We start from the raw sequence: 10,943 nt of genomic DNA, 5'->3' as shown, positions 1-10,943 counted from the left end.
ATATATTAAAGTTTTTTATTGTGCAATTGGTCTTATTATATATTTTTATCATTTCTCGAAGCGAGATATTTGCCTGCTTGCTCATATCAGCAGGAGGTTTATTTGGGAAGGAGGTGGCAAAGATAGCAAGCTTACAGGTTTATTTAAATTTTGACATTTTCTTTGCCTAAGTTTGACCCATAATCAGCTATAACTTTGACTTATCAAGTAGGAAGAATTATTGACTAATTATTTTGTAAGAAGATTTTCGTAATTAATTTTTCTTTTTGTATAAGATTTTGATAAATGATTAAAATGTGACTATATTAATTAATGAAAAGTTTGGACTAATTATATTTCCAAATTAATTTATTCTTTAAATTTGATAATTGATGAAAAAACTAGAGGCTTTCATGTTGTATACAATAGATCAGACCTTTTAAACTGGGTATGTCATTGCTCAACCTAAGTCAAAGTCTAACTAAAAAATAATTATAAACTCAAAGTCTATATATGTGTAAACTCGGACTCATTGGTTTTACCAAGTAATTAATGCTGTTAGCTTGGTGCTTTTGGTTGTAATTTGCTATAACTATTGTTTTGCTATACTTTCGAAGTGGACACCTAATGCTTGATTAATATAAAATACATATCAATATGTCATATCTTTCTTATTTTCGGGCATCTATATAGAGGTGGATATGGGGTTTTAGATATCGTAGTAGCCAGCTATCATGATATTTTTTGGAAAGTTTTTCTATATGTGAAATTGATGTATTGGAGGAAGCCAAAATAATTAAACAGCAAATCTATAATTTTGTAACATTTTTTTATTTTTCTATAAATTAACTTTTCAAAGTAAAATTTTATATTTTTTATTTTAAAATAAAAAAAATGAAAGTGATCCAAAGTGTCACATTAAGATATGCTCAAGTTTGTGAAGATACAAAGACGAAAGATGTTCTAAATTTTTATTTTATACATATCTTGTTTAAAGAAGCTATAGATGTAGCCAATGTTGTTAGAATGAGCCTCTAATTAAGATTTTTTTTTATATAAATTTTGAATAATAAAATTTTAAATTATGACATCATGTTGATGTTGGCATTTTGTGAAGGGACCGGCAGTAAACTAGTTCAATGTCCCGTCCAATTTTTAAAAGCTAGAGAACAAGAGATGAATGATCATCAAAACAATGATTTGGGAAGTAAAATTTTGGTCATCAAGCTTATATTGTTGAGTGACAATCCAAACTATTCATCAGGAATGGTCCAATGTATTTGGAGGCCTAAGGCTGCTTTACGTTTGAGGCCTTTATTGCAGTGGGCGGCCTAAGGCGAACTCCACCCTTTTTCTTTCCGTTTTGTTCTTGTGGTGGGCCTTCTTTGGGCCGAGTCGCCTAAAGGTTGAGCCAGCCTTGCTATCCATATTTTTGTGCCCGACCCAATTTGATCTAGACTCGGTGACTTGGGGGTTAGGTATAGGTGTATATATTGACCCTTTTTTTCCAATCCAGATATGAGTTTTTAAAGTTTATCCAACCTGACTTGATCATATATTAATGTTGGACTGGGGTATTATGTTTCGCACAAAAGGATTCATCTTTCTTCGCACGAATCCACCATTGGATCGCATAATGGTTGCTTCGAAAACTGGGCAAATAGATGAATGAAGGAGTTCAGAGTGCTTTCAGATCTGGAGGCATGATCCAATGATTAACATCATCCGAAAGACACAACCCGAATCCATTAACATTAGGGTGTGAATTTGATTTATACGAATCTGGATCTACCCAACCAGACCTGAACTTGATCAGTATCCATCCAACCCAAACCTGGATCCAAAGTGTACACAAGCCCATCGATATCCAATCTCCACGTATCATACCTCAACCGGATACGGGCTTGTCGGGTATATGATGAAAACCTAGGTATAAAAGCAAACGCGAAAGAGGAGTTTTAAGGGATTACGGCGACAGGTTTATCTCCGCTCTCTTCCTCTCATCTAGGGTTAGGGGTTGGGTTTTTTTCCTTCCGTTCGCAGGGTTTCTTAGCACGAATCAGACATGACGGTCAAGCTCACGAAGGCCGAGAGGAAGCTGGAGTACGACAAGAAGCTATGCCGCCTCCTGGACGAGTACAGCCAGGTGCTGATAGCAGCGGCGGACAACGTGGGGTCGAATCAGCTTCAAAATATCCGGCAGGGGCTCCGGGGGGAGTCGGTGATCCTCATGGGCAAGAACACGCTGATCCGGCGCTGCATCAAGGTGCACGCAGAGAAGACCGGCAACAAGGAGTACCTCAATCTCCTTCCCTTGCTCGTGGTATGGATTCTTGTCGCATCTTGTGGTGGCTTTAATCTTAAAATTTTGGTAGAAGAGTTTTGATTTTTGATTGTATTTTGGCCCTACTGCTATTTTTAGATCGTTTTGTTGTTAGATTAGTAAGATTCAAGGATTCCTTAGTTCAAGATTATTTTTTTAATATATCCTTCCTTTTTTAATGATTTTTAAATTTCAGTAATTTTGGAGCAATAATTGTGAGATTGAGGAGTTTGAAAGGTTCAGCAGATTGGGATCATATTAAAATTCATGTTTTTATGATATTCTGGTCGGCTATTTACTAAGATTTAGATGTAATTTTGGTGTATTTTGTTATTATTTTAATGGGCTGGAGGGTTTTTTTATAGCAGAATGGCAGGCCTTATATTTTTAGGGTTATGGAGATTGGTCATTACATGGGTTGTTTAATTGTTTTGTTCAAAGTGTGAGTTCCTGTATCAGGTTTAGAGCAGGTTTTTTGATCTGCTGGTATTAGTTGCTTTATTTTGCCTCTCCTCCTTGATATGATCTAATCCGGTGATGTCCGTTATTTAATGAAGGGAAATGTGGGATTAATTTTCACAAAGGGAGATCTGAAGGAGGTCAGGGAGGAAGTGGCGAAATACAAGGTTTGTTGCTGACACTGCCTTCTCTCTTTTTATGCATTGGTTTTTAAGACAAGGTTTTTACCAATTGAACCTATTGGCACAAAGAAGAGTTAATCTTATGACAAATCCAAATTAGTAATTTTATCACAAATATATGAATTAAAAATACCTAATTATAATTCAGAAATTTGTGAAATGTTGTTATCTTTTCTTGCTGGTTAAAACCCTTAATCTAGCATTCCAGGTGCTTGGTTAAATCATGAGCTTGATATAAAAAACACTCCGACCTTTAACTTTTACATATGATGCTGGATGAAAACATTAACAAGCAAACAGGAATTTTGCTTGGATTTTTGAACTGGTGACAGATTCTTATTTAACCAAGATATTCTACCGCTCCCCCGAACTCTCTGGGGACCCAACCAAAGCATAGATAAATTTGAACTTGCAACCCTTGGGCCAATTGGTCCCAGTTGGCTCCTTTTCTGCAGTGCATGTGCTAAGTGGAGGTTCTGTGTTCCTTCTCAAAGGAAGGTGGTTTCTTTGACTTTTGTCAAAGAAAAAAAAAAGGCAGCGGAGGAATTTGGTTATGTCTCAGAAAGAACATTGCTGTGAAGTGGTTTTAATAGTATAACTGCAGTAAATGCTTTCGGATTATGAAATTTTGTGCTTATAGTTGAATAACTGCAGGATTTTTTTATCAGAACTATGACAATCTATATGCAGATGCATGCATATAGATATGTAACAATTGCATATCTTGTCATTTTTTATATTAAGCTCTAACCACCTTTCTGTTGATTCGCCATTGGTTGATTGTGTATGGTTTCTTATTTTCTTTATGTAAATCAGGTTGGAGCTCCTGCCCGTGTTGGACTTGTTGCTCCGATCGACGTTGTGGTTCCCCCTGGCAACACTGGATTAGATCCATCACAGACCTCCTTCTTTCAGGTCCATAGAAACATTATCCTTGTTCTTTTAGTTTCAGTGAGGCCTATGATGCTAATCTCTTGCAACTCTATTTTTCAGGTGCTCAATATCCCAACCAAGATCAACAAGGGTACTGTTGAAATTATTACCCCTGTTGAGCTGATCAGGAAAGGGGAAAAGGTCGGCTCTTCTGAGGCTGCCCTTCTTGCCAAGCTTGGCATAAGACCATTCTCCTACGGTCTCGTCATCCAGTCAGTGTATGAGAATGGGTCAGTCTTCAGTCCTGAGGTCCTGGACCTCACTGAGGATGATTTGATAGAGAAGTTCGCAGCTGGTCTTTCTATGGTCACCTCGCTGTCCTTGGCCCTTTCCTACCCTACTTTAGCAGCAGCACCCCACATGTTCATCAATGCCTACAAGAATGTTCTGGCAGTTGCAATCGCAACTGAGTATACTTTCCCACAGGCCGAGAAGGTGAAGGAGTTTTTGGAGGTAGGTTGTGTATTCTTCTGCCAGATGAAAGTTAATAAGCTAATAAGCTGTTACTTGTATCAAATTTGTTGGTTATAATACCAAATCTATCGCTGTTATTTGTATCAAATTTGTTGGTTATAATATCAAATCTATTGGATGCAGGATCCTAGCAAGTTTGCTGTCGCAGCTCCTGTTGCAGCTGCTGAAGCTGCTTCCACACCTGCTGCAGCAGCCAAGGAAGAAGAGAAGAAAGCGGAGCCTGAAGAGGAATCGGATGATGACATGGGGTTTTCATTGTTCGACTAGGAATATTTAGAAAAAAAAATGATCACTTTATAATGTTGTTTTGCTTCAGTAGACTGGTTTTGATCAGAAGTTTTGGATGGTAGTTGCTTGCTTCTTTATGTCCTGTCACTTTTAGATTGCTATATCATGCGTTATACTTTTGTTCTTAAATGATATGTTTATGGTATTTGGTTAGTAAAATCCTTTCTATGTTCTTTGTGGTGTCTTTTTTTTCGTGCACTGAGGCATTCAGAGACGGAGGATCCTTCTATCAATTGGGTCTGGATTCTGGCTCTTAGTCTCTTGGGCACTGTAAATAGGCTTTTAAAAATTCATTTTCAAAACAAAGTTTCACGGATTTTAGATTGGCGACGTGTTATGAAATTGAAATTTATATTCTTGGCATCCAATGATTCCATAGATTGAAAGATTTTATTGCAGTGTGGCTTTTATAAAATGTGATGTTGGACAGGTGCGGCAGCAAAGTATCACTGTAGCGGGCTATTACATTACTGAGCTTTATATATTAAATTTTTTTATTGTGTAATTGGTCTTATTATATATTTTTTATCATTTCTGGAAGCTGAGTTATTTGCATGCTTGCACATAGCAGTAGGAGGTTCATCTCGGAAGCTGGCGGCAAAGATAGCAAAAGCCTACATGTCTATTTAAATTTTGACATATTCTTTGCCCACAATCAGCTCTAGCTTTGACTCATCAAGTAGTAAGAATTATTGACTAATTATTTTTTAAGAAGATTTTCGTAATTATTTTTTTTTTTATAAGATTTGGATAAATGATTAAAATGTGACTATATTAATTAATGAAAAGTTTGGACTAATTATATTTCTAAATTAATTTATTCTTTAAATTTGATAATTGATGAAAAAGCTAGAGGCTTTTCTGTTGTATACAATAGATGACACCTTTTAAATTGGGTAGATCATTGCTCCACCTAACTCAAAAGTCTAACTCAAAAATAATTATAAATTCAAAGTCTATGCATGCGTGTAAACTCGGACTCATAGGTTTTATCTGGTAATTAATGCTGCTATCTTGGTGCTTTTGGTTGTAATTTGCTATACCTATTATTTTGTTATATTTTCCAGGTGGATGCCTAATGCATGATTAATAAAAAATACATATAAATATGTCATGTCTTATTTTCTGGCATCTATATAGAGGAGGATGTGAGGTTTTAGATATTATAGAGCTCTTATGATATTTTTTGGAAGGTTATTCTATATATGAAATTGATGTTTTTATTTGTTTTAGGCGGGCATCTCATAGTACACGAGTACGGACATACTCAATAAAATCGAAAAACAAAACATCGCGGAGAGCCCTTGGCAGCTCTCACTCTGCATCCACAGAGTACCACCTGAGTGACTAGCCACATAAAAGGCCATCCAATTCACGGCTTCGTTGGTCTTTCTGTAAATATGCTTGGTCAGGAAGGCCTTTCCATCCCTGCATATGGCCCAAAAATCTCGGAGTAGGAAATGGTTCCATCCCAACACCCTCAAACCCTTTTGGATTCACCCTATTATAGTAGCTGAGTCGCCCAATGAAGCTGGCCTGCAACGATGTATTGGAGGAAGCCAAAATAATTAAACAGCAAGTCTTAGAAATTAAGCAAATTTTGTAATATTTTTTATTTTTTTTTAAATTAACTTTTTGGATGCAGGATTCTAATATGTTACATTTGTTAATCCGTATTAAGATTATTAAGTATTTAATGTTGCTATGTTTGATTGCAATTTGCAACATCTTAGCATATTAATACTAGACCATTGCTGTCTTAATGTTTTTGGTTGCAATTTGCTATAACCATGTCATTGTTGTATTTTACAAGTGGTTTTCTAATTTATAATTAATAAAACATGTACATCAATATGTTATATAGAGTAAATGGAGTTTTAGATATCATATTAATATTTTTTTCTCTATTTTTTAGTAAATAACTTTTATAATATTTTTTTTGAAAATATTCTATATGTAAAATTAATGTATTGGAGGAAGCCAAAATAATTTCTATATAATAATTGTTTTGCTATATTCTATATATTGCACAAGAGTTGATAAGTGATAAATAATTTATATGTTAAATTTGTTAACCGATAAAGAAGTATTGGAGGCTCTATAATGTACACCAAAATAATTTGGAAGGGGTCTATATATCATGTTAGGTTTCTTTACGGTGGACACCATTTTTAGTTGTAATTTGATATAACCATTTGTAGTATGCAAGATTAACACAGATAAGTATAATAATATGTCTTTTTCTTTCTTTTTTTTTGGTATTTATAAAGAGGACATGGAGTTTCTAATCTCCTGGAGTTTTCCGCATCGTATAAATATTTTTCTTTTTTCTCCTCTGATGATATTTTTTTTTGAAGCCATTCCAATCCAGAAATGGATGCATTGGAGCCAACCAAAATAATTAAATAGTAGTGACACGTATTACAAATTTGATATTTCTTTTTTTTCTTTCCCAACTCATAGTACACTAGATGTTGGATACTTGCTGATCTTTTATTGAAAAAAAACCCTATGAATTATAGATTATAACAATTAAAAACTCAACTGTGATTGATTTTTTTGTTCTCTCCGGTGCAAGGATAAATCACGTAATTAATTGGGAATTTGGACAAATCATGAATTATATCTGTCCTTTTTTAAAAATAATTAATTTTTAATTTTATGGATCATTGTACCCTATCTTGTAACTTCTTTTACAATATCAACTTATTTTTGGGTACCTCCATTAGTTACTAATATAGTGCATTGTGGAATTTTTATATCATTACATTTATGCTTTTTCTCATGCTTCCGCTGGAATTTCTATTGGCAAAGAGATGACTATTTCTATTGGAATTTCTATTACACACACACACACACACACACACACACACACGAAATGTGTGTGTGTGTGTCAAAATGTGTGTGTGTGTGTGATATATATATATATATATATATATATATATATATATATATATATATATATATATATATATATATATATATATATATATATATATATATATATATATATATATAAAGGCATCTATGAGCTTCCATCAACAAGTTCAACAAAGCTACATGTCCACTGGAAATAATAAAAGAACGAGCATAAAATTCCCATGATTTCGATCAAGGAAACAATTAATGTGTAGTAGAAATAACAAAAGAATCAAAAAACTTAGTCCGTGTGCACCCAAAGTTATGCAACCTAGTTTATTCAATTTCAACACGCTTCACAAAATTAGTGGTACCACTATCAAGCTTCCATCACTTTGGTAGTCTGTAACAAAACATGTAAGAAGTTTGAGGCCATGTCATCCTCTCTGTAAAGATGGGATTCTTGGATACTTTAAAATTTTACCAAATCTCCAAATTTTACAAGTTCATATCATGAAGATGATTATGGACCATACTTTTCTTGAGAACTAGCTAGAATGGGTGATGTTGGTCGAAATTGAGTGAGGGCAGGATTTTCCTAACTATTTATCCTCTTTTTTTCATCAGTGGTTCAAACAAAATTCACTGCTCAAGTGTGGCTTGATGAACTAAGACTAGATTAAGCTTGTCATGAACTAGTTGGATTGAGAGCCTAAGATTGAGTCGGCTCGTTCCCACTCAGGCAACTTTGAGCTTGGCTTTATTAAGGCTGCAAATACTTGACTTGACTTGATCTGGATCCGATTTAAAGATCTATGGGGTCAGATTGGGTTCCAAATTTGAACTCATTCCATATTCTAGATCGAGTCTGGGCTTACTAAGACCCGACCTGACCCAATTGTTCTCTGGGTCCGATTTGAGTCTTTTGACTTATGACACGATCCGACCCGATCCAAGCCTAGTATACTCGTTAACCCAGGTGCTCGCACATATTCTATTTACCATGCATTGATAGCAGGCTTACTAGATATGGTTCTTGCTGTCTGTGTAGGAGAGATATTTAGATCCTTCTCACATGACTCACGAAAGTATGAGATATATGTATGTAAAATATTATGTATCTGGTTCTAATTCTTTTAGACATGTCTTGTTGTTTTCTCTTTTTCGGGAGTTAGATGGTTATAGAATATGAAATACAGCTCTGTTTTCTTTTTGACAACCATATATCTATTAAAAAGTATGGTCTTGGACTTTATTTATTACAAATATGATAATTTGTAGATTAACAATTTTTAACACTTTTGCCTATTACTTGTATCATCTAACTATTTCATGCATAATTTATTCTTAGTATTTCCCCTATCTTAAAAATAGGATCATACTAAGGAATATAGCGCCACATGGATTAGAACATTGGCCTTAAAAGAGAATATTATGTTGAAGTAAATGTTGGAAAAAATTATGGACATTATGGTTACGAATGATTAGGAAAGAGAAATTTGGGATTGTATCAATCGAATCATTGGGGAAACAATCTAAGTTGTACAGGCATATGCAAGAAATATTCGAGCATGTTTCAGACTTTCATAAAAACGAGTAGCTTTCATTTATTAAAGTAAATGATAGGAAAGAGGAGTGCACTTATTTCTCAAAAAGAAAGATGAAGTCATGTTAGTATTAGTATTCATGTTTTGTTATCCATCTTTTAATATTATGTGTGACCTGGATTTGATCCGAAGCCGATTCAATTTTTTTTGGTTGGGACTAGGTTATACATAGACTGGATCCAATCTGACTTGATCCGATCTTCTATTGGGTTAAGTTTGGGTCCAATATTAGAACTTGAACAAAAAACCAGTTCAGATTGGGCCAGGTCAAGGTTAGGGTTATTCACAACCCAATCCATTTGCACCCCCAAGCTTGATTATACTTACTTGGTCTGGGCATGAATATGAGAAGGGGATTGAATAAGAGAATGGGGTGGTCACCACCGTCGACCACAGAGAGTTGGACGAAGAATAAGGGAGCTTCGATGGAGTTAGAAAGATGGAACTGAAAGGAAAGGGCTTAAACACGTATATCCACTGGAAGGCCGCATAGAAGCAGTAAATGAGAGAGAGAGAGAGAGAGAGAGAGAGAGAGTTATGAACTAAGTTTGAGAAAGAATTTAGGCTCGAAATACAACCGAGATAAACATGGTATTGCTTGCTTGTGTACGACTTCAATGAGCTCAATACGGACGTAAAATAAAAATAATTAAATATTATTTATTTATTATCAGTTTATTATAAGTAGATTTATATTGATATCTTTATGATAATAATATTAAAGAAATATTTCAGAGTATGTTTGAAATTCAAATCATAGTGAAGCAATCTTACCGTTGCACCGAAGTTCACTCTCTCTTTTTTAAGGTTATATTGTATAAACATCAATTTTATATCATCATAAGATCTTAAGCTTCTATCTCAGTCATTAAATCCCAAAATAACGGAGAAGACCCTAATGTTTTTAATTTCACAACCCTCAACCGCCACCACCTTACTCATTTGACAACCCTACTGGTATTAACAGCCAGACTTTACTGATTTGGTCAATTGGCACCGTCTTAACACTATAATTAGAAGACTTCACAATTAGTCTCTCGATCACAATAAGAGAAACACTACCTTTCTACCAAGGGGAATAACCGAAACCAATGGCTCTTTTAGGATCAAGATCCAATTAGTAGGAAGGAAGAAAACCATTGACAGCACCACAACAATTAGCCCCCTGTTCTATCAGCCAATTCTTGTAGTCAGTAAACCTCTTCGGAATTATGGGATACTCGTATTGGTTTACAAATCAAAACGATCCAATTCCACCCAAGTATCAAGAGGGTGGTCGCACTTTTTTTGTAAGAAGAGGATTGTGCTACTGTAGCTCTTGGTAAGATTCTATTCCTCAGCCCTTTGTTTTGTTGCTTTCTGCCTTTCTTCTCAAGTTAATGATAAACAACAAGAGTACTGTTCTTCTTAAGTTCTCTTCACCTGCGACCTGTATGTATGACAAAATCTGTGCCGATCTCGTCACCAACTTCGGACTTGTTAAAGTTTGGCAAACCCTTCCTTCTTCTTCTTCTTCTTCTTCTTCTTCTTCTTCTTCTTCTTCTTCTTCTTCTTCTTCTTCTTCTTCTTTTTTTGTTGCTAAAAACGGATTTTCATACAGTACGTGTGTGAATACACCCAATAAAGTCAAAAAAGACTAACTCACGAAGAGCCAGTGGCAGCTCCCCCTCCCCCACCCAAAAAGTGTACCCTGAATGATGAGCCGCGAAGGCATCCACCCAGTCGGCTGCCCCATTAGCTCTGAATACATGTTTGGCCTGGATGGCCACCCCAACCCCACACATCGTCCCTATATCCCGAACCAAGGGATGGTCTGAGCTCTCACCCCTCAGCTCCTCC

At 35.3% G+C, this 10,943-nt stretch overlaps 1 protein-coding gene across 1 annotated transcript; it reads left to right on the top strand.

The window, feature by feature from the left end:
- The first annotated feature begins 1,925 nt into the window (after positions 1 to 1,925).
- On the top strand, positions 1,926 to 4,810 carry LOC103713833 (60S acidic ribosomal protein P0). The gene is made up of 5 exons (XM_008800871.4): positions 1,926 to 2,302; positions 2,860 to 2,928; positions 3,760 to 3,858; positions 3,937 to 4,329; positions 4,474 to 4,810. The coding sequence occupies exons 1-5, from the start codon at positions 2,045 to 2,047 to the stop codon at positions 4,615 to 4,617; spliced, it is 963 nt and encodes a 320-aa protein (XP_008799093.1). The 5' UTR covers positions 1,926 to 2,044; the 3' UTR covers positions 4,618 to 4,810.
- Positions 4,811 to 10,943: the final 6,133 nt, after the last annotated feature.

Source organism: Phoenix dactylifera, unplaced genomic scaffold (assembly GCF_009389715.1).
Source record: "Phoenix dactylifera cultivar Barhee BC4 unplaced genomic scaffold, palm_55x_up_171113_PBpolish2nd_filt_p 000026F, whole genome shotgun sequence".
NCBI lineage: Eukaryota > Viridiplantae > Streptophyta > Magnoliopsida > Arecales > Arecaceae > Phoenix > Phoenix dactylifera.
Note: the sequence above shows the minus strand (reverse complement) of the source record. Positions and strands in the feature narration are given on the sequence as shown.

What these genes read in the sequence shown, in the direction of transcription:
- LOC103713833 (XM_008800871.4), top strand. Translation starts at nt 2,045, where the DNA reads ATGACGGTCAAGCTCACGAAGGCCGAGAGGAAGCTGGAGTACGACAAG. An exon ending in ATCTCCTTCCCTTGCTCGTG is followed by an intron (nt 2,303 to 2,859) that starts GTATGGATTCTT and finishes TATTTAATGAAG; the next exon opens with GGAAATGTGGGATTAATTTT. An exon ending in AGGAAGTGGCGAAATACAAG is followed by an intron (nt 2,929 to 3,759) that starts GTTTGTTGCTGA and finishes TATGTAAATCAG; the next exon opens with GTTGGAGCTCCTGCCCGTGT.